Source organism: Idiotropiscis lumnitzeri, chromosome 6 (genome assembly GCF_059441095.1).
Source record: "Idiotropiscis lumnitzeri isolate Australia: NSW breed Sydney's pygmy pipehorse chromosome 6, RoL_Ilum_1.0, whole genome shotgun sequence".
NCBI lineage: Eukaryota > Metazoa > Chordata > Actinopteri > Syngnathiformes > Syngnathidae > Idiotropiscis > Idiotropiscis lumnitzeri.
In genome coordinates, this window is record NC_142396.1 from 22,259,783 (window position 1) to 22,283,213 (window position 23,431).

The following is a 23,431-nucleotide window of genomic DNA, read 5'->3' on the forward strand; positions in this document are numbered from 1 at the left end:
GAGATTGTACTCCAATGTGTGCTGACACTCAGCATTATCATCTGACCTATGAGTAGATGGGTGGGGTTTGCTTGCCGTTTACTGTATCTAGTATGTTTTTAGCTTTTCAAAATATTTGAATCACAGTGACCTTTCAGTAATTTGTTTCCACTGCTGTAAAAGAGTGCGGGAGGGAGACAGAGGGCTGGGGGAGGTTGATTTTGCACTGGATACTGTTGAGGGGGAGATTGACAGGAAGTGAGGGAGTTTGCCTTGTGTTCATCAGAGTTTTATGGTTGTCTAAGTTTAGATGTTGGCTCAAACTCAGCTTCTCAAGTAGCAAGGCTTGTGGGTCAGCGCAGCCGCTCCACATGGTGACAGAAACAGACAGAAACAGCACTCTTTAAAGGGAGACAATCAAGCCATCGAGAGACATAAGGATAATCTGATTCCAGATACACCGTAAAATGAAGCATTTCAACTAGCAGGGAACGTAAGTAAGGAGAAGGACAGTCAGGACTCTTCAACCTCGATATTCCTCTCACATCAGTGACAATGATTGATGAGGCAGAGCTTACAGACCTTTCAGAATCTCCAGTGCAGCACATTCCACATTTTCTGCAAGATGTCGTCTTCCATGGCAAATTTGAGGTGAGTGGCAAGCAAACAAATCATAACTGGAACTTTAAGTACTTTTTTTTTTTTTTCAATTATGGGGATTGTCACCCTCCTGGGTGATGCTAACCCATACAATTCTAGTCAGATGTATTGGTAAGTAAATGTACCCACAGTGTTGTTTAAGTGGGAACATGTACCGCGTACTGGTAGTAATTCGGGTCACGCTGTTATTGTTATTAATTCATGAACATGGATTAATAATAGTTATAAATAAAAACATTCAGCCGCTTTGATATTCATCTCCTGGAGAATATAAAACATGCGAAATGTTTGTCATGTGCTGTCTATAGTTGTTGATCTTTGGGGATTATTTTACACCTAAATGTCTTGAGTACTAAAACCTTGCAGTGCTTTTCAGATGCATAGTTACCACATAGCTTTGTGCTGCCTGTGTCACGTGTGTCTTGTTGCATATGATGGAGTACAAAATAAACAGCACACGTTTCCTTTGAGAACACCATGACATTTTGAGACGTATTTTTTTCGCTCACAGCTCTGATTTCACCAAATGAAACGGGCCTATTAGAGCTCTACCCCAGTATGCAAGTAAATGTTAAGTTCTCAATGGGTGGAGTACCTACACACGCATAACTTTATGGGATGGAGGATGAGTCATCTCTCTTTAGTGTAGCTAGAAGTTAAAAGTGGGAAGAAATACTGGAAATGATCTCAGATAACATGACACATATAGTGACAGACACCAGTGACAAACCTTCTAGATATATATATATTTTTTGGAGCATTTTTTTTTACTTATTCAAGGCTGCACAGTGGGCAACTGGTTAGCATGTCCGCCTCACAGTGGAGAGGTGGACGGTTCGACTCAGGTGTTCGGCCTTCCTCTGTGGAATTTGCATATTCTCCCTGTGCCTGCGTGGGTTTAATCCGGGTACTGAGAAAAGCACTAAACTGTAGGGCCTAATTTACTATGTTAAAAAATAATGCTTAAGTGTGTTTTCACTTTGACAGATTGCTGGGGTTACTGGTGATCTACGACGATTTCGGTCTTTTACCCCCAAAAACACAAAATAGGAGATGCTAAATTGTGTGTTCACTCTTTCTAAGAGGATATTGACGACTGGTCTAAAAGTGGTGATGAGAGCCATATGTAAAATGATTTTCTGCTCCGATTAACGCTGATGATTTTTACTGCAGAATATATGGAATGTGATGAAAATGGAAGAGAAACGAACATATTGCTAAATTAGAGAAAATAAATGTTTCTAAAAATGTTTGAAAAAAATTGCTATAAACTCATCTAAACATTGCATTTAAAATTTGGGACTGCATGCTAGAAAGGTTGCTCAGGGAGAGGCCAGCACCAAACAATTGTCACAGTGACTCAGAGGCAAGGAAATGCTGAGTTTAGTCATAGGGAAATGGCTCCAAGCCAGCTCTTAGATAAATTAGAAGCTCCAAAATTGCATTGCTGAATAGACGCTTCATTCTTCCTGCGCTTTATTGACTGGTTACGCACACGGTGCTGTTTGCATTTGCCTTTCGGAAGTGGTATTTGAAGATGCAGTTTTCAGCTAGTTGTGGGAGACCAGCCACTACCCCTTTCTGAATCCGTCCCCTTGTCGACCAAATCTTAGAACCATCAAAACAATGAAATTCATTTTATCCAACAGAAGACAATTTGTTAAAATAGTTGCTGGAAGGGTTGCATATCCCTTAATGTACTAGCATTAGCAGGGGTGGGCATTCCGTCCGACTGACAGACCAGTCCTTCAGTCCGTCACTGACATCACCATTTTGCTGACGATTGACGGATGATGGGACACTCTTTAAAAATGACGAAGTGCTGAATGACGGAATTGGGTTTTCACTCGTCATTATAATCGCCACTAACCACGTCCATCACCGATGGAATAACCGACTATCCGTTCATCATTGGACGCTCATTTTGCTGCCGTTTTTTTTGTTGTTGTTTTGGAGTGTGGGAGGGGTACTGATTGACTGACTGATGAGCTGACCAAATATTTAGTAAAACTCCCCCCTCTTAGGATTAGCACTAATCAAGCGGACGAAAGGCTAAACTATGTGCTTGCTTTCAGTACACTTTCAGGACGACTGGTTTGCAGGGTTCGATTCCAGTTCCTGCCTTCTTGTGTAGAGTTTGCATATTCTCCCCGTGCCTGCGTGGGTTTTCTCCGGGTACTCCAGTTTCCTCACACATCCCAAAAACATGCATTGTAGGTTGATTGGAAACATGGAATTGTGAGCAAAGATGGTTGTTTGTCTCTGAGTGCCCTGCGATTGGCTGGCAATCAATTCTTTTTTCTTTTTTAAATAAATGTTATGTAACATTATTAATTTCTATCCATTTTGCGTTTTAGTGCAAACAAAGGTTGACAGTTTGGTTCTTAAATTCTTTGGCCCGTATGAAGCAATACAGTTGACAGCAAAAAGTAGCTCATTTGCATATAAAATAGTTTTGCTCGTGAATATTTTGCCTCCACACCTCACTCTCTTAATGTGCACTGATGGTGTAGTGGTACATCTGCCCGAGTTGTGTGCGGGCAGCGTGGGTTCAGTTCCCACTCAGTGACGGTGTCTTTGTCTGCCCTGTGACTGGCTGGCGACCAGTCAGCTGGGATAGGCTCCAGAACCCTGGTGCGACCCCGTACAGCAGGCATCACCAAATGGCGGACCGGTTCGGACCGGACCCATGACCAATCTATGATGATTTTTTTTTTCAGGGCGCATTCGCAAACGTTGGCGCTGCAATTGTAGTTAATACGGAAAAGGCGTCACTGATTTGAGCCAATCAAATCGTTTGTTTACGATCCACTGCCAATTGCACAACAGACCGGAAGAGAGTGCTGCTGACAGTATGCCTTGCTAAGAAGTTAGCAAGGTCGATGCGTGTTGTTTTAAATGAATGGACGGAGAAATTTAGTTTCATTCTAGCTGCAGCTGATTCAAAACCAGTGTTCATCATATGCTCCGATACCGTCGCAACATTTCGAAGCACCACTACGAAACAAAGCACCGCCCTCTTTTGCAAAGTTATCCACTGAAGTTTGAGGTGAGCGCACGCAAAAACATCGAACTTCGATTGCAGTATAACAGATGTTTACATTTTCGTTTACAGCCCAGCGGCAAGCAAACGAATGTTCACTAAAAGTATCATGGATTTTGGGGAAACATAAAAAAACATTCAGTGATGGGGAAGTTGTGAAGGAGTGCTTAAATGCGGTTGCACAAACATTATTTAAAGGAAAACACAAAGCCCAGATGTGTGAAATAATCTACCAAATCCCAATGGCCCTGACTCCTTTCCAACCCAGATTTAAGTTACTGGCAGGGCAGTCACAAACTAATTTTTCTCATTAAGAGAAGTTAAAAAAAATATTCAAAAGAAAAGGTGGTTTTGAATTAGTTTTTCATGAGGACAGCCATTTTTATTGATTGTGTACTGAACATGTTGACCTGTTTTACTTGGATAATTAGGCTTTCCGTTTTTTTTAGGCTGATAACTCTTTGATTTGAGGGAAAAAAGGCAAAAGATGTTAACTCAATGCTTAGCACTTGACATATTTCTGCAGGAGATATTTTACTATTTTTTCCGGAAGTGGCACCCTAAAGTTCCTGGAGCCACATTTTCTTGAAAGTGAAATAAACGCCTTATATTTGTTTGACTGGCAAAGGTGTTTAATGGGAACATTGCTAAATATTTTGTATATAAGTGCGCTCTGTTGAAAATGACTAAATATTGAAACTATATAAAAATGTGAACATAGGACTTTGGTTCGGACCTTTTAATTAGAAGAAATTTTTGTCGTGGACCTCTGTGACTTTTAATTGAATACCTCTGCCGTACAGGATAAGCGGTGTGGATCATGACATGACATGACCTCACCTTCAAGCATGAGAGATCAGACCATGCAAACTGAATGTATTTATATATGCTACTCCCAGAATGCACCAAATGACATGTGTGGCACTTTAGCACAATTGGCGAGCAATAAACCTGTGTGCACCCGGTCAGTAGATGACCTTCCACATCTGTTAGTGTGAGCAATCAAGTTTGCACCTGTTTTTGCATGTACAAAGTTTTAATGAATAAAGCCCAAGTTGGCCTTGTATGCCCCTTTGAACCTGACCTTTATGAGCATGGATGGCAGCACTATAACTCCTCCGAGGCAATATTCTTGAACCTCAAATGAGATCCAAGCACCGACTTAAAACTTCAATGGATCAGAGAGTCAAGGCAAAAAGAAAGAGGGGCATCAAAGTGACTATTTGTATTGTTCATCTTAATTTTCCTTTAATATAAATTTTTAATCGAGTTAAACAAAGCTTAAAGATGAATTCATTGCAATTAAAAAATATGCCATATTTTATACATAAATATTTACAACAAACACATGTTTTGCGTTGGGATGGCAATTTAAACTTGAATAGCTACAAATTCCTTCTTGCCATGAGTGCAAATCACTACCTGCGTATTTAGAAATAGAATAGAATAGAAATCCCTTTATTGTCATTGTACTCAAGTGTGCAACGAGATTAGAGGGCTCCCCTCTCCAGTGCAATACAACAATAATACAGACAAATATATAAATTAGATAAATAAAGAAGACAGTGCAATGGAATTCAGTACTGAATAGGGCATATAGAAACACATCACAATGCTGTTTTGCGAGGTTAGGGTGGTCTCGTGTGTGTGTGAGAGTTCAGTATGGAGATGGCTCTCGGAAAGAAACTGTTTCTCAGTCTATTGGTCCTTGATTTGATGCATCTGTAGCGCCTGCCAGAGGGCAACAGGTCGAACAGGTGTGAGTTTGGGTGGATATTGTCATTGACGATGTTGAGAGCCCTTCTGAGGCACCGGGCGGTGTAGATGTCCGACAGTGAGGGGAGAGGGCAGCCAATAATCCTTTGCGCTGTTTTGACTGTCCTCTGGAGCCTCACTCTGTCCGCCTCAGTGCAGCCGCTGTACCAGGTGGAGACACAGTACGTCAGCAGGCTCTCGATGGACGAGTGGTAGAAGGCCAGCAGCAGCTTCCTGTCCAGGTTGAATTTCCTGAGGACTCTCAGGAAGTGCAGACGTTGGCGGACCTTCTTTACCACTGCTGTGGTGTTGTGACTCCAAGAAAGGTCATCGGAGATCTGTACTCCCAGGAACTTGAACGTGTGGACCCTCTCCACACACACGCCTTCGATGCAGAGGGGGGGCGGCAGCGTCTTGTTCCTCCTGAAGTCGACGACAATCTCCTTTGTTTTAGCAGAGTTAAGGTGCAGTCTGTTGTCCTTGCACCAAGTTGTCAGTCTCTTTACCTCCTCTCTGTAGGCTGTCTCGTCACCTTCCGAGATCAGACCGACCACTGTCGTGTCGTCAGCAAACTTGACGATGGTGTTGTTGCCGTGGGCCGGGCTGCAGTCGTAGGTTTAGAGGACGTACAGGAGAGGGCTCAGCACGCATCCTTGAGGGGAACCGGTGCTCAGCATGCGGGTGGAGGACGTGTAGGGGCCGAGCAACACAGTCTGGGGTCTGTTGGTCAGAAAGTCCTTAATCCAGATGCGTGTGAGGGCAGGGAGGCCGAGAGTGTCCAGTTTGGCGACGAGGATGTCTGGGATGATCGTGTTGAATGCCGAGCTGTAGTCCACAAAGAGCATCCTTGCATAGCTCTGCTGTCGTTCCAGGTGGCCCAGCACAACATGCAGAGCAGTGTCGATGGCGTCCTCAGTGGATCTGTTAGCCCGGTATGCAAACTGGTAGGGGTCCAGAGTGGGAGGAAGGCAGTCCCTGATGTGCTGGAGAACCAGCCTCTCGAAGCACTTCATAATGACTGGTGTGAGAGCAACAGGACGGTAGTCATTCAGGTGGACGGCTGGTGACTTTTTGGGGACAGGAATAATGGTGGAAGTTTTCAAGCAGGAGGGGATGACTGCCTGAGCCAGGGAGCGGTTGAAGATCCTGCAGAAAACATGTGACAGTTGGTGGGCACATGCTCTGAGGACCTTGCCTGGTATTCCGTCGGGTCCAGTAGCTTTCCTGGGGTTGACCGCCAGGAGCGCGCGCCTCACATCGTGTTCCTCTACGATGAGTGGGGGGGAGTTGGAGCTTGAAGTGCGGGGGTGTGACGGTTGGGGCGAGTCAAAGCGAGCGAAGAAGCAGTTAAGCTCCTCTGCCAGCGATGCACTCGGGTCTACAGAGGTCGTGCTGCTGCCACGGAAGTTGGTGATGCTCCGTAGACCCTGCCACACCTCCCGTGGCCTGTTACTGGCAAGGTGGGCCTCCAGCCGCCCCTTGTAGGTTGCCTTGGCTAGCTTGATGCCTTTGCTCAGGTCAGCACGAGCCACCCTGTACTGGGCTTTGTCGCCTGACCTGAAGGCAGCGTCACGGGCCTTGAGGAGAGAGCGAACCCTGCTGGACATCCAGGGCTTCGCATTTGGAAAGGTCCGTATAGTCTTATGTTGGGACACAGTTTCCATGCAGAACTTGATGTAGTCCAGTACACAATGCGTGTAGACATCAAGGTCCTGATGATCAAAGAGGTCCCAGTTTGTGTCATGAAAGCAGTCCTGTAATTCACTCATGGCGTCGTCACGCCAGGTTTTCACAGTCTTTGTGGTAGGCCTGAATCTGCGCCTGAGAGGGGTGTACGCAGGTGCGAGCTGCAAGGACAGGTGGTCTGACTGGCCGAGAGGGGCGAGTGGGAGGGCTCTGTATGCGTGCTTGATGTTCGAGTACACATGGTCGAGAGTGTTGTCTCCCCTCGTTGGGCACTTGACATGCTGGTGAAACTCTGGGAGTACAGTCTTTAAATTGGCCTTATTAAAGTCTCCCGCTACTACGTGAACGCCATCAGGGTGGGCCCGCTGATGTTTATTGATGACGCACGCGAGTTCCATCTGAATTCAATACAATATAATACAATACAACTTTATTTATATAGCACACTTTACCACAGCTGGAGCTGTAACAGCGCTTGCTATATGGTGTAATATAAATTAGAGGGAAATTAGAACATAAATTAAAATAAAACAAAATATTCAATAGATATCATGTCGAGTTGAAGGCTAAAGAATTAAAATGTGTCTTCAAACGGGTTTTAAAAGTGGACAGATTCATGGGAGGCCATTCTTGCTATATTTGAATTCCCCTCCCCAGAAAGCCAATCTGCTTTCATAATTACATTTACACATGCAAGTGTCCGCTAGGGTTGAGTGATTTTAGGAGAAAATTGTATTACAATTTTTCTGACTTATATTGCGATTTTGATTTTATTTCTTCACAATTTGTGACATATACAAACATGAAAGAAATTGCCATTATACCATTAAAAACAATAGAAGCTAGAAATGTAAAAATGCAAGGACAGGAAAGACGTTTTGTGAGGGAGGCATTCCTTTTTCAAGTTATTAGAAATGGTTCAAGTAAGGCAAGACCTTCAGTACCACTTGCTGTCAAGTATAATTTAGTATTTGTGTAATTCTGTAAATGAAAACCCCAAAATAATTTTCATTTTGTACTAATGTACAATTTCTTTCTACATAAATGTTAACTTTCATGTAAATAAAAAAACATAGTTCTTCACCAAAGCTAAATTGATTAAAAATAGAATTTTGAGACCTATTATTGTGGATATTGTTGTGTGCCTACCTTAATACTCACTTAGGCTGGGCACTCTGAATTGAATCAAACCAAGAGTTGTCTTTCTCTTGCTTGATTAAACAACAGTTTTCCAACCAACTCTCAGTCAACAAGGTTTTCTCTCTCTCACTCTCCCCCTGCCCTTATGTCATCACATCACAATGCAACCAACCTCAATACACGACAGATATCTCAAAACTTAGTACTCAACGGTGCAAAATAGTGCAAATGACATTCATGAGATTGCAAATATTTAATACGTTTCACATTGAGCTATTTGTCATGGCTGGCTCAGCCGTTTCTGTGTTCCGGTTTGAGAGCGCCTGATAAAAGATTTCTGTTCATAGCTGTTGGCTCTCCGTTCCAACGTGGTTCTAGTCTAACTTCTGTCGAAGGTCAATTGTACATTGAAGCACTTATTTTGGGTCTTTCCCAACCCTGCATTTTACTTTATCAGCACGCTTAGCGCCTCCTAATTTGTCTCTTCGTGAAAACACAACTTGTTAGTGGGCTCCATTATTTCTCTCCACGGCGGAAGTCAGCCGCACCATGCAGCTTGTTGCTGTTGCTGCGCACGGACTTACATGTAGCACAAATAAAGTCCATGCTGCTACGGCGCAAGCTATATTAGCGTCTAGCATTCAAGTAGCTGCAAATACTTCCGGGAGTATGGGCGACAGCATGATGTATGTTTTTTGTTTTTTAACTGATTCAGCGCTAGTTAGTGTGACGTGTTTACTGTAATATGCCACTGATTCGGGAGCGAGGAGGATCAGAGCCCTTTAAGAAAAACGCATCTTTGACAATCCCGAAAGCTGAGACATTATCTAGTGCTCTGTGTACTTCTGAATCGACTTATGGGGCTACATGGGTGGGTCATTCAGTGCATCCGTTAAATGCGTCAAATATTTTGACTTGATTAATCACAAAAAATAATTACTGCCTGTTAGCACGTTTGATATCACTAATAAAAATACAATTGATTTTAATTTCTTTAAAACCTTAATCATTATTTTTTTTTAAAACTGTCCTGTCTGATATGCTAGGGCGGCACGGTGGACGACTGGTTAGCACGATGGCCTCACCGTGCTTGCGTGGGTTTCCTCCGGGTACTCCGGTTTCCTCCCACATTCCAAAAACATGCATGGCAGGCCGATTGAACACTCTAAATTGCCCCTAAGTATGAGTGTGAGCGCGGATGGTTGTTTGTCTCTGTGTGCCCTGCAATTGGCTGGCAACCAGTTCAGGGTGTCCCCCGCCTACTGCCCGAAGATAGCTGGGATAGGCTCCAGCACCCCCTGCGACCCTAGTGAGGAGAAGCAGTACAGAAGATGGAGGGATGGATGGATTATTATGCAAAACCTGATGGGCGAGAGTAAAAAAAATTAGAGCATGATTTGGAATTAACACATACCGAAATCAGCTAGAATCGTTTACTTGCATCTCTGATTTAAAGGAATTGAGTAAAATTTTGTTGACCAGTGTAACATCCCTTCACTTATGCGTTGCAGACTTCTATAAATTCCCATAGTCTGTTAGGCAATGAATGTATACAGAATCTGTGATTCACTGAAAAAGCCAGTGGTCCATGTGTGAGTGCGGCAGCACTGCAAGCCTGTGTGCGTACTTGGAAGGAGGCAGAGTTGTTTTTTGGAGTTGATAAAAATATTTTGCTTTCAAAAAACAAACAAATGTGTTAGACATCCTGATTTTCAAAGACTTGTTTACTCATCCTCATGTTTAAAGCTTTTCAAGTTCAAGTTGACTGTTTCATAATGTTTTGGCCAACTGAGTGGCAAGTCCTAAAAAAGTAGCGACTCGAGTCTGACCCAAGTCAAATCATGTGAATCGAGTGCCTCAACAGTGACTGCAAGAAACAAACAAAACAAATGTGTGTAGAATGCAGCTATTTTTTGCATGTTTTACACAACTAAAACAACTTGGCGGCAAGTCGGCCCCTAAGAACACAGATGCATACAAACATTTGTAAAGGACATTGATAACGCACAGCCTCGTATGCAAACAATGTTTTGCCAGTTTATCCCCATTAAATTGATCACATTATATTTATATTATATTTAAACAATGCTAAACATTGATTTGGGTAAAATAGACTTCAAGGGTAATATCAGAGGTCGCTCTCTTTTCAAATTAATAATACAATACGACATGGTTCTGTACATCAATAGGACTGCAACAATTAAAGCTGGTCCAGTCCTATTTGGAAAGTATAAAACATGTAAAAGCAATGGTCACAAAAACAAGATTCTGACAAAATTATTCCAGATTGTTTTGCCATTTTTCTCATTGTGTTTCTATCTATTGTAAATATCAGCTGCTGAAGACGCTAACCCCAGAGGAAAATGCCAACTGTCAGCGTGGTCTCTACTTTCAAGACGGCCAGCGGCATGTGGACTATGTTCTCACCTACGCTTTGAAGAAATCATCTTCGGGTCGTTCCACTCGCTACTCAACACATTTGCTGACAGAAAATGCTGTTGCACGCAGCCTGCGCCGTAACTATCATGCATCATCTACTGAAAAAGGCTCCTTATCGTCACAAACCTCAACACTCTCCAACGTGGATCTACACTCCCCGGGAGAGAACTTCTGTGGCCAGGACGATCAAAAAAACTTCAGGAGAGAGGAGTTTGAAGGGAAACTTCGAGATATGGGCCTGGAACTGGAGATTGATGAGGACGTGAGTTTTATCCACTTTAATTGTTGTGACGTAAATCTAATAGAATGATTTAAAAATGCAATCAATTTATGATGTTTGCAGAGTGACATGCATATTAGAATAGATATGTTATCTGATATCCTGGCTATGTATAACCAATGTCCTCCTGTGTGACCCAATTCTGCAGCACTTAAATAGAAAAGCCACTATGCAGAATCACAAACCATAATCCTAGATTCATAATGGGTACTCGAGTAAACAACTCACTACTTTTGTGCATGAAATGATCATCACAAACATCACGCAAAGGGAGAACAGAATGACCCTCTCTAGGGAAAGATCTGGAAAGTTCTGCTTACAAACAGGAAACTCTGCTCGGAGCAAGTTCCCACACTGTGTCAGTCACCCTCAAAAGGCTTAAATACAGCCAATTGTTTTTATTACATACTGTATGTGATTATATATTGTTGGATGTGGATTATTGGACACTTGGAGTGACCACTGATTCATGAACACTGCTGAAATATTTCTTCTACCGTTTCAGTTCTGAGTTGTAATAATATTATTTGCCATTGGATAGCAGACTTCTTGCTGTAGCGCTCCTGGCACTTCGTCACTATTAAAATCATGCTGAACATGAAATGAAACAAAATGATGTTTGCTTTAACTGTAGCTTGGCGCCCAACCGCATTAACAGGTTAAGACACACCTTCAAAAAAAAAACACTCAAACAATTGTGATTTGCGTACTTACTACAGAAAAAAGTTCTGTTATGAATAAATCTGTTTAATGTGCATGCAAAGTTGTGACCTGAAGTCATCCAAAAATATGGTACAATAGTATAGATTTGGGAAAAAGTTGAAATATTGTATACCAGGGCGGCACGGTGGATGGCTGGTGGACGATGACCTCACAGTGCAGAGGTCGTGGGTTCCATTCCGGCTCCAACCTTCCTGTGTGGAGTTTGCATGTTCTCCCCATGCCTGCGTGGGTTTCCTCCGGGTACTCCGGTTTCCTCCCACAGTCCAATAATAAGCATGGCGGGTTGATTGGACACTCTAAATTGCCCCTAGTTATGAGTGTGAGCTCGGATGGTTGTTCGTCTATGTGTGCCCTGCGATTGGCTGGCAACCAGTTCAGGGTGTCCCCCACCTACTCCATTGACAGCTGGGATAGGCTCCGGCACCCTCCACGACCCTAATGAGAAGTAGCGGTACACATAATGGATACCAAACACCAAATTTTGCATTCAGAGGTTTCGGACCAACATCATCATCCAACAGATATCCATCCCCCCACCCATTATCTGAGGCACTTTTTCTCACAAAGGTTGCCGCCGTGCTGGAACCTATCTCAGCTGTCTTCGGGCAGTAGGCGGGGTACCCTGAACTGGTTGCCAGCCAGTCGCAGGGCACACATAGAGGGACAACTATCCGCGCTCACAATCACACCTAGCGCCAATTTAAAGTGTTCCATTAACCTTCCATGCAAGTTTTTGGAATGAGGGATGAAACCAGACTACCCGGAAAAAAAACACTCAGACATGGGGAGAACATGCAAACTCCACACAGGGAGGCTGTAGCTGGAACCAAACCCTGCACCTCTGTACTGTGAGGCGGACGTTGTAACCAGTCGGTCACCGTGCTGACGCCATCAAACGTATATTTCTTATTTATTTAAATCTGTTACAAAGTGATGTGTATTGGAAGATGTAAAAATGGGTTATGCCATTATCCACACCGCTTATTCTGTACAGGGTCACGGGAGGGTGCCGGAGCCTATCCCGGCTGACTATGGGCGAAAGGCGCACTACACCCTGAACTGGAGATGTAAAAATTAACAAAATAATTCAACTGCTACGTCTTTTCACGCTTGCGTGTACAAATGTGAAGTGTATCAGTCTTTCCTGACTGCTTTATTTACTATTCTTTTATTTACTACCGCTTTATTTATTAACTAAACCAGACAGAGTTGATAATTTTTCAGCAGTGACATGCATGTCAAATTCACTAATCTAGCCAATTGATGGCAGACACGAGACTTGATCAACAGCATCGCAATGGTTATACTGGCATTGTTCACATTGGTATTGTTCCTTGTACTGCCGTAATATACAGTTGACACCAATGGAAACATAACACCCAAATAGTTGATCAATAACTAATTAAACATCCATCCATCCAGGGTCACTGACGGTGTAGTGGTACACTCGCCTGAGTTATGTGCGGGCAGCGTGGGTTCAGTTCCCACTCAATGACGGTGTCTATGTCTGCCCTGTGACTGGCTGGCGACCAGTTCAGGGTGTAGTGTGCCTTTCGCCCGTAGTCACCTGGGATAGGCTCCAGCACCCTCCTGCAACCATGTACAGGATAAGCCGTGTGGATAGTGACATGGCATCCATCCATCCATTATCTTAGCCGCTTATAATGCTAATTAATTGTATATATATATATATATATATATATATTCTTGGGGCTTTAATAATGGTCCTTTGACTGCAGGCCAGGGAATTAGCTGTTGGAGTCGAATAAGCTGGTCGGAAAGCTCTCTCCATCGCCATCACCCTTTTGCGACGATGCATTGCATGATGCATGCAAGCTCAGCCTTGCGGATTGAGGTTTGCATTAGCACTTCTCCTAGAGTCAGCTTTATATCCTCCATATCTACCGTAGCTTGGATCTGCGCAACCTGGTCAATAGTCAGTGGATGAGTGGTAGATGAAGCCTCAGCTTCATGAACTGTCAGAAGGAACATTATAAACCTTATCAGGCTTTGACTTGCCACCGATTCTATATTCCTTTCTAACAACGTATGATTTATGATGATACGTAGAATTTTATTTCTACTTTGCATGTGTGAAAAGGACAGAAACATTGATAAAATTGGCAACTCTCAAGAAATCTGCCTTTGTGCAGCCTTTCAAATATTCGTGGGATGCACCCTAGGCAAACTTATCCACATGGAAGAGCATGGTCATCCTTCACCTCCCCCACACAAAAAGAAGACAAGAGGACCGGGTGTACTCAGCCCCACACCAAAGCCACTCAAGACACCCCAATGACACGAGCATGGGATTACATTTAGTGTTGTGAATTTATTTTGAATGGTTTCACTGTTGGTAGACTGTTGAAATAACATTGTTGTCCGTGCCTTGTTCACCATAGTCTAAGATTCTAGGTGTGGGCTTTGTGAAAATTCATGCTCCATGGAATGTTCTCTGTCGAGAAGCAGAGTTTATGAAGCTAAAGATGCCCACAAAAAGGGTAAGGATTATTGACATTTTCCATTGACGTTGGGATTCATATGTACAGATAGTGGTCATGCATAACATACAAAGATGAAACCAAATGTCATTTTCGCTGTATCATTAGTTTTATCAACGTAAAATGTAGTTCCAGTTTGTTATTGTTCTTTTTAATACCACTCTTGGTTTTATTTTATTTAATTAACAAATCAATGCTATTCATTAGCTTTCACAAACTATAATAACTTTGCTCTGAATAGGGTTAGCAAGGTATGAAATTGCTGACCGTATGGATAGAAGGAATTGAAGTATGTTGGTTTTAGTTTTTTAGTCAATGTATGTGTATGTGCGTGGGTGTGCGGGTGTGAGTCTGTGTGTGTGTGCCTGCAAATGCACATGCATGGATTTACAAATGGATTCTTGTTTGTAGGTATATGAAGTCAAGAAGTCAAGTGGTGTCATAGAGAAACTTAATTTACTCGTCAGTAAAGTCCTTGAGCCTCTTCATCCACATGTTGAGGAGCCCCAACCAAAGAACATCAAACACCTGTCACACACTTTTTCCAGGGAAAAGCAACATCTGTAAGTACACAATTTTGTTCACGCGATACTCTTTCAGCTTAATATGTTTTTGTAGGAAGAATAAAATGAACATCTGGCATGCACTGCTCTTCCAAACCAAAGTGACATTTTGCATTTCCAGCCCGAAAACTAAACAGTAGTCACATTTGAGAACAAGAACTAAACCTATACATTGACTTCTTTATGTACCTGTAAGAAGAGTGTTGCATTTAAAAGAAGATACTGCTCCTGTTTGTCTCGTCTTATACAAAGCCCGAAAACAGAAAAGTCCATTCTTCTAATTCTAGCAATAAAACTGATTGTGCACTAAGAGAGAATTCCAAGGAAAGGGCCCACACCTCAACATGGAAATCGTTTTTTACACAGCTACAGTATGGGAAAAAAAACTTTCAGCATGACCTCATTTGAAAATTTACTGAGCTGAACCAAAATTTACCTTGCTGTCAGTTGATAGCTCACCGAATGAACCCCTGCCGTTAAATCTAGTCTGAGCCGTCGACTGAACCAGGATGAGGTAAGGGCAATAGTTAAGATGAACCTTAACCCGATTCAGCAGGGCGCCTATCAATGGCCTTTCACAGAAATAACATGTACTCATCATCAGTTAAATCGAGATTGAGCCGGTCCACTGAATCGGGTTTGTTATGGACAATATTCTTTACCCAATTTTCAGCAAGGTGACCCCTGATGGCCATTTACAAGCATAACATGTACTTACCATCACAGGATCTCACACCCACCACCAATGAACCACCAACCATGATAAAATAATACAATAAATACAATAACGGTATATCTTATGACATCACTGTTGGGTGTCCAATTTATTAATACAGGAGAGGCTCACAAACTTTGCTTTAATTGCAGAATTGCAAACAAATATTTTGCCAGCATCACAATTCAAGTCAGTCTGTACCCTGCCATCGATGCAGCAGAGATGTGAGCACGTGTTTAGCCAGCACATCTCACCCGTGTTATTACTGACAGGAAAAAGTACACAAACTAGACCAGCATTCACACTAACTCACTGCTTCATTATTGTCAAAAGTACTGCACATAAAATGCATTTAGGGATTGCATGTGCGTTCACGTCAGGGTTCGTTCACGGACACAGATTTTCATCAAAAGGTCCTCAGATGTTCGTCAGACGTTCGCCTGAACCTTTCTTGCCCCGGGGAAAATTTTGAAAAATCACTGCAATCGTTGGCAAATGTCTGGCAACCGTGTGCTCAAAATCTCCATACCTCCACTGTAAGCATACATTTACTCACTGGTACATGTAAGACCCCCTAGTTTTTTTTTTTTTGTCTGTTTCATTTTTTTTTTTTGCGTGGTGACGCGCATGGACGCAGCGGCTAACGGTTCTCCCTTTCCATGCTGAAATCACGCACCCTCACCTTTTAGAACTGCAACATAATGTGTTTTATTTATTATTTATCTATGTAATTGAATATTTGTTTTTATTTAATTATTAAATATTTAATTAATTTAATTGATATATTTATTTAAATTATTTATTAGATTGTATTGAAGAGGGGAGCTCTCCAATCTCGTTGTACACTGAGTACAATGACAAAGCGCATTCCGATTCTGATTCTGATTCTAGTTTAACCATGCAAAAAGGCCTCCACGTAATGGGCGCACGAATGCATTAAGGTAAGCAATCTGATGCTCGTATATGTGCCCGCGTTCGGCATGCACACCCCCAACTTTATATTTGAAAGAGGGCGTACCAGAGAAAAGTGCACACACCATGAGTCCAATAATATATTGTGAAAGTAAAAAGTGTGTAAAATAGTAAATATAAAAACCTCGAATGTGCCTAAAGCTACTCTGAGTAGCTGAATATCACCTGAACTGCATTAACGTAATAAAGGATTACAGAATACCATTCACACGCCTAGAAGGCGCCCAAATAATACTTAAAATAAAACAAATCCTACTACCACAACTTAAGTAAATAAGTACAGAATACAATACCTTTACGTATATACACTCATATCAAAGCTGACGTACTCACAAAGAACTGACAGGTCAACATCTTAACTACAACACACAAACAATATTGTGAGCAAAAATGGACCTGGGCTAACTTTTATTAAACGACAATAAAAAAGCGCTTACAGAGCAAAACACTGTTAAGTAATGTGACTGTTATAAAACCATGTGCTCTCAGAAAATGTATGTGAGCGAGAGTGGGTGTGGGCGTGCGCACGTGTGTGTGTGTGTGAGGGATCATTATTGTCTACAAATTTTAATTCGTCACGTGGGTCTAAAACCCCACTATTACATTATTTATCAACATACTTTGTTCAATTATCCCAATTGTTGCATCCAGCAGTGGCAGGCCGTGAATTTCACACCTGGGCCTTCAGTGAAGTCTTACTTCGTCCTGCTTGAATAAATCCCTCTCATAATCTCATCATTTATGACACCACGGCTGGACAAATAATATACAGAAACACACTTACACAGTAGTAAGTGAGCGTTGGACGAACTAGCTTCTCTTGAAAGCTCCGTCTTGAAAATGGCCTCGCAAGTGTATCTTCAATTAATCCACTCTTTTCCCTCCTTCGGCCATTGTGGTTTAAAAAAGCAATAATATAGTTTATATTTTCCAACGGTTGCCATTTACGACTTCTGGGTGTGTGGGTTCAGCGTAGCGCTGCCCCCTCACAAGTGAGTATCCAATCACAAGACACGTTCATCACCTTCAGCGTAAGACCAGCAAGAAAGCTCACTTTAACCAACTCGTGATCTGATTGGCTATCGCAACTGTCTATCAAATCTGAAAGTCCATTGGCTTTGACAGAAGAGATGCCCGCACAATTGCATCTGAAGGCCTAGGAAAGAATAGTGCGTGCTACAGGTATTGTGAAACCTGCCTGGTAACACGAGGTAGCGGAATTCTGATTGGACAAAAACTCTCACCAAAATACAATGCTAGGATATAGTATGACATCAATGTGAAGAATATGATCATTTTTTTTCTTGATTATGTTAGGAAAACAGAGAAGGCCTTGGCGTCCCGCCACTGGCATCCAGTGGTACAAATAGCCCACAGAAACTGTTACATCAACTTTCATTAATGACTGTAGCAGCCTACATGAGACACCAGACCGGCACTCTGCCATGTCACGTACACATTAATGCCAGCTGAACCACTCATGTGCAACACCAACAAGCCACAATGTACATATCATTCGATTAATTTTTTTTTTTTTGAGGGGTGATTTTGCTTTGATATATTCATTCTTGGTCTTGTGTCGGTCTTAACACGCTCGAGTCTCAATAATGTCTTTGTCTCGTTTGGTGTGGTCTTGACGACAACATAAACTATTTTAAAAAAAGTAACGAGTAACTTAAAACTGTACTCAATTCACATTGTATTTAGTTAGTCGTGAATTTGAGCACAGTCAAAAGTGGCAACAGTGGGCTTCCTTTTTGTGGTGAAATCGTAATATTTTTGCGTGCTTCTTTGTGTCACCAGGTTTGACCTTTCAGACAAGGACTCATTTTTTGACAGTAAAACCAGGAGCTCAATAGTAAGTCGGACCGAGGTCCATTATCAATTATTCACATACCCAGAAAACCACCAAGCATAAGTCACTTTTAAAGAGATGGACAATATATTGGCTTTGCTTTGTTTGACATTGCTTGTTTACTCTGAAATAGTCAATGTTTGCATGTTCCTTTGCATACTGTGTCACATTACTGTATGTAGTGACCCAGGATTTAGTGAATTGAACGGAAATATGTGGCATAGTGAAATGGGGTAAAATGGGCAACTTGTGTTTTGAGATACAGTCCAATTTACGTGTGTAATATAATTTAAGATTTTTCAAAATTGGCATTGGTAAAATACTGTATGTTGGACTACATGTTAAAAAGCACACTTTGAAATCACATTAGGAATGATATGCCAATTATTTTGTAACATTATTCTTAAATTTAATTTCACTTCACTTAAATTATCCAAGAAACGTCATCTTGTTGCAGTGGAGGGGTTTGTGTGTCCCAATGATTCAAGGAGCTAAGTTGTCTGGGGCTTTATGCCCCAGGCAGGGTCATGGCCATGGCAAACATGGTGAGGGATCAGACGTCTCACAAGACCCCATGACGAACAAAAATATTGGGGTTTTATTTTACAAAAAATAAATCTGACGCGAGGCCGACCGACAAAGTACAACAAATGACGCTGGTGGAAAAACACACCATGGAAGTAACGATTAGAACAAAAAATCTTGCAAAAGGCAAGGAGCAAAACGGAATGAAAATCGCTTGCCTCGGAAGGACAAGGAATACCAATTCACAAGATTAACACGAGCGAGCGAGATAACTATAAACAATGAAATAACTTACCGATGAACAAAGGTCATAAATCACGGGGAGAAAAACGAGATGTCTAGTAATTCGCAAATTGGTAACATGAGCGCGAGCACGAGAAATAATCAGATGGCGAGTAGTTGGCATGGTGTCCTAAAGTAGTCCGGTAATCATGAGTTACAGGTGCGTGGCTGGTGTTTGCGTCTCTCCAGCCGGTGACAACATGACCGAACGAAGCGCTGGAGGGAAACGCCCCACCCCTCATTCCATGGAAGCTGGGGGACATTGAGTCTGAGTGGACCATGCTCCACACCTCCAGTGTTGAGGCAGGCAATTTCTTTTTGGCTTGTGGGACTCCACGGGCAGCAGATGTGTACCGGCTGGCCAAGCGGAACACAGCTTCGGGGCAAAAACTCAGGCATGGGAAGAGTTCAGCGAGGCCATGGAAAATGACTTGCAGACAACTTTGAGGAAATTCTGGTCCAAATTCTGGTTTATCAGTAGTGCACCTTTCTCACTATGTATTGTGGAGATTCAGCACTGCTGACTTCGACTCCGGACATTGGGAGTTGGTGGGGAGAATACTTAAAAAAATCAGCACCTACAAAAACTGAGATCCTGTCCCAAGGAGTTTCAGTATCTTGGGATCTTGTTCAACCACTGAGGGGAAGATGGAGCGGGAGTTTAACAGGCGGATCAATGACCTATGTTCCTACTTTCACCTATGATCACAAGCTGTGGATGATTACAGAAAGATTAGAATCCCAGATACAAGCAGCTGAAATGTGTTTTCTCTGCAGAGTGTCAGCTCTCCCTCACAGGTAAGGTGAGAAGCTTGGTAATCTGGGAGGGGCTCAGATGTGAGCTGCTGCCCTCTGCATTGAGAGGAGCCAGATGAGGTAGCTCGGGGAACTTGTTAGGACGCCACCCGGATGCCTCCCTGGTGTGGTATTCCGGGCATATTGCACTAGGAGAAGGCCCCAAGGATGACCCAGGACACGCGGGAAAGACTTGTCTAGGGAACACCTCAGGATGTCCCAGGAGGAGCTGGACGAAGTGGCTTGGGAGAGGAAATTCTGGACTTCCTTGCTTAAGCTGCTTCCCCCATAAACCAACCTTGGATAAGGGAAAGAGAATAATGATGATGATGAATTTGTTTGGTTAAAAAGGAAAAATCTATTAGCATTTTAGATGATTTCCTAAACTCAAACAAAGTACTAGGATTCTAATAATATTAATTCATACAAACGTAGGTTTAATCTAAATGGTGTCTTTAACTTCTTGGCAGAGTAGCAAAACTGAGGTGGGATCTGGGCTGAACTGAAACTAAACCAAAAATGACAGTGTCTGTTTTAAATTACACTTTTTGTAAATGTTTTTGTAGCAATTGATTAATCATCTTGCTTTTCTTTTAGGTTTATGAAATACTAAAAAGGACTAAATGTAAGGCCAAGTACAACATGGGTAAGTCTGACAGTTGAAACTATTCAGAAGACAAACTAACAGCAAGCCTACTAAAACAACATTTAGGCTAAAAATCCAGTGTTTAAATGTTTATGTTGTTGTGTCATTGAATGTTGTCCAATTCAATCAAAACATAGACTTTCATTATATTCATAGCCTTCATGACTCTGATAAATTACACCGAATTATATTACAGGCTGACTTCCACTCCTTTGCTGATATTGCATAGATTTGTATTTTCATGTTAAATCAAAACTCAGTTCAAACTCTGCTGCATGTTTTTTTGTTGCACACCATATAGAAAACCAGATCACACACCCACAGCATGCAAGGAGTGTTGTCATGTATGAAAGGGCAGACAAATATCACATCTCTTTAGCGAGGGTTATGAATTTGGTGACTTGCATATAGTCAGAACACAGACAAACATTTCTCAAATTACAGTTGCCATTATTTTGGGAAAGGACAGTATGAGTCAAACAGTGACCCTCCAGTCCAAAGCCCAACTCCTAACAGATGATCTTCTGCCACCCCAGTTCATTTTTCAAGTGGGACATGCATATTAACTGTTCTGAGTTTTTATTTTTATTTTAGATTTTCTTTTCTTTTTAGGTTGCTTTTAATTCACGGTTTACTGATATCTCAGAATATGCAGAAGTGTAATGTGACTAGATGTATGACCGGATATTGGGTTCTGGAATTTTATGCGACTTTCACTACGATATTTTTTTCGAAATAAATAGCGGTTAAATCGTGTGTTGTTCAAGGGCCACACAGAGAGAAAGTCAGTGTGCATAATTGGGCAATCTGGTTGTAGATTGGGGATGGTTCGTGTACTTTGGCAAGGAAGCAAGCAGCCTTCCTCCCGTAACCATTCTAATCTTTTCTTAAGAAAAGTACTATGTCAACCTTTTTGTAATGCAGTTCTTGGATTTCAGAATAAACGTGAATTATCCTGGTCATTAATTGTTACCTAATCTTTATCTAAATCACAGGTGTCAAACTTAAGGCCCGGGGGCCAGATCTGGCCCGCAACCTCATTTTATGTGGCCCGCAAAGGGCAAATCATCTGCATCAACTTCCTGTTTCTAGCATATGTTCTTCACTTTTAACAACATTGAGATATGAGATATTGCCATTTATTTGTTACCAATCCTCCCCTTTTAAAATAAATTGAAAATTTGTTGAACAATTACTTACTAGCTTCTGATTTCAAAACTGGCTTTCCAATCAATTTGTTGAGTGCAACGGATAACGTAAAGTGATCATACATTTATATGGGTTCACAGTCATAATGGCCCTCTGAGGGAAACCACAACTACGATGTGGCCCGTCCACAAAAATGAGTTTGACACCCCTGGTGTCTCACAACAATAGACTAACTGTAACCGTTATTATGTAAGTCAGCCACACTGTTTGGTAACTGAGTCATCAAAGCAAGTCAGGTCAGATTGAAAATATTATTATTTTCCATTATTGTTAATAATACTAATGACTTTTTGGGGGGTGGGCTGGGGGTGCGGGTTTAGGTATCACCAGTCTCCTAGGTAGTGGTGTCTATACAGCTGCTTATCCTCCCCACGATGTGAGTAGACCTCTCAAAGAAACAGAACACAACTGCAGAATAAGTCCGAGCATGTGTGTCATTAAAATTCAACGAAAATTGACATATACAAGTTGACACCCCCAAAAAAACGGGAACTTTTTAACAATCAAATACAACCAAAAGTGAAATCAAATATTTTATTCATAGTGATTGAAGCCTTAAAATGTGCCATTTACGTAACAATGATGACATTTTCTAAAACCTATGTCCTGTACATGGCGTCTTCCTGTACGAAGGCATTTTTGAATCTGCCGTTGAGATTCCTCATTGACAGCTGCAACATCTCAGCTGGTATACTGTGAATTTCATCCTGAATTCTCAGCTTTAAATCATACAGAGTTCTTGGTCAGGTTGTGTACTCTTTACTCCCAGACACACTTGACATAGGCACTCAAGACACAAAAATCACTATCTCTTACATAGAAGAACTTACTGAATCAAATTGAGATCACACACACACACACACACACACACAAACACAATTCTTGAATATTCTCCAATTGCTGTGCAGTGAGTGATGTCGCTCCATCCTGTTGAAACCGGGTTTCTTGAACCTGCGAACAAAGGACAGTAACATCTCCACGGAACAATTCGCAGTGACTGACACCCCCTTTTCCTGGACATCCTAAGTTGCAAAAACGTCAGAATGCCCTTTGTGCAGCTGTAACACTATCACCGTTTTTATAGAACATTTTTTATGGCGAACACATGATTTTAGCCTATGCACTGATCCAAGGTAACTAAAATGGCAGTGTTTTCTTGCTCTTTCCCCCTTTTTTTTGGGGAGTCATCTTGTAAAAAGTTTTTTTCCAATTCTTACACATCTTCAGAAATTTGGAGAATGTTGTCCAGCATCGATGTCAATTACTTTATATTATTTAATGAGTTAGTGTGAATGAATGATATTTGACTTTGCAAGTGTCGATGAAATGTCAGACCCATTGGTTTTCACAATTTTCTACAGTTCATCAATATTTCAAGGGATTATTAAAAATATTTCAGTGCAAGCGACTGACCAATATTGAACTGACATTTGCAGCAGTTTTATCGACATTGCACTCCCAGTTGTAAGTGTGCGTTTATGCTATTCATCTTTCTGTCAATAGGGAGATATTAATGAAGAGAGTGCAGAGCCAAATGACAGAAAAGTAAGTTTTCCCTTGAATTAGTAACCAATACATTTTAATTTTATTGATGTTTGCGGGTCCTTGGTTCTGTTTCAATTTGCACGAAAACAATGTAGTCTATCACTAACCTGTGCTAACA

At 41.8% G+C, this 23,431-nt stretch overlaps 1 protein-coding gene across 1 annotated transcript in view; it reads left to right on the forward strand.

Annotated features, from left to right (window-relative positions):
- Positions 1 to 300: 300 nt before the first annotated feature.
- Positions 301 to 23,431, forward strand: part of LOC148335906 (anoctamin-1-like) — a 56,866-nt gene continuing 33,735 nt past the window's right edge. The window contains exons 1-8 of the mRNA XM_088298444.1: positions 301 to 630; positions 10,599 to 10,964; positions 14,108 to 14,206; positions 14,618 to 14,769; positions 18,260 to 18,314; positions 20,511 to 20,559; positions 22,089 to 22,144; positions 23,272 to 23,313. Of these exons, the coding sequence (XP_088154570.1) occupies positions 535 to 630; positions 10,599 to 10,964; positions 14,108 to 14,206; positions 14,618 to 14,769; positions 18,260 to 18,314; positions 20,511 to 20,559; positions 22,089 to 22,144; positions 23,272 to 23,313 (915 nt within the window). The 5' untranslated portion in view covers positions 301 to 534. The remainder of the gene's footprint in view (positions 631 to 10,598; positions 10,965 to 14,107; positions 14,207 to 14,617; positions 14,770 to 18,259; positions 18,315 to 20,510; positions 20,560 to 22,088; positions 22,145 to 23,271; positions 23,314 to 23,431) is intronic.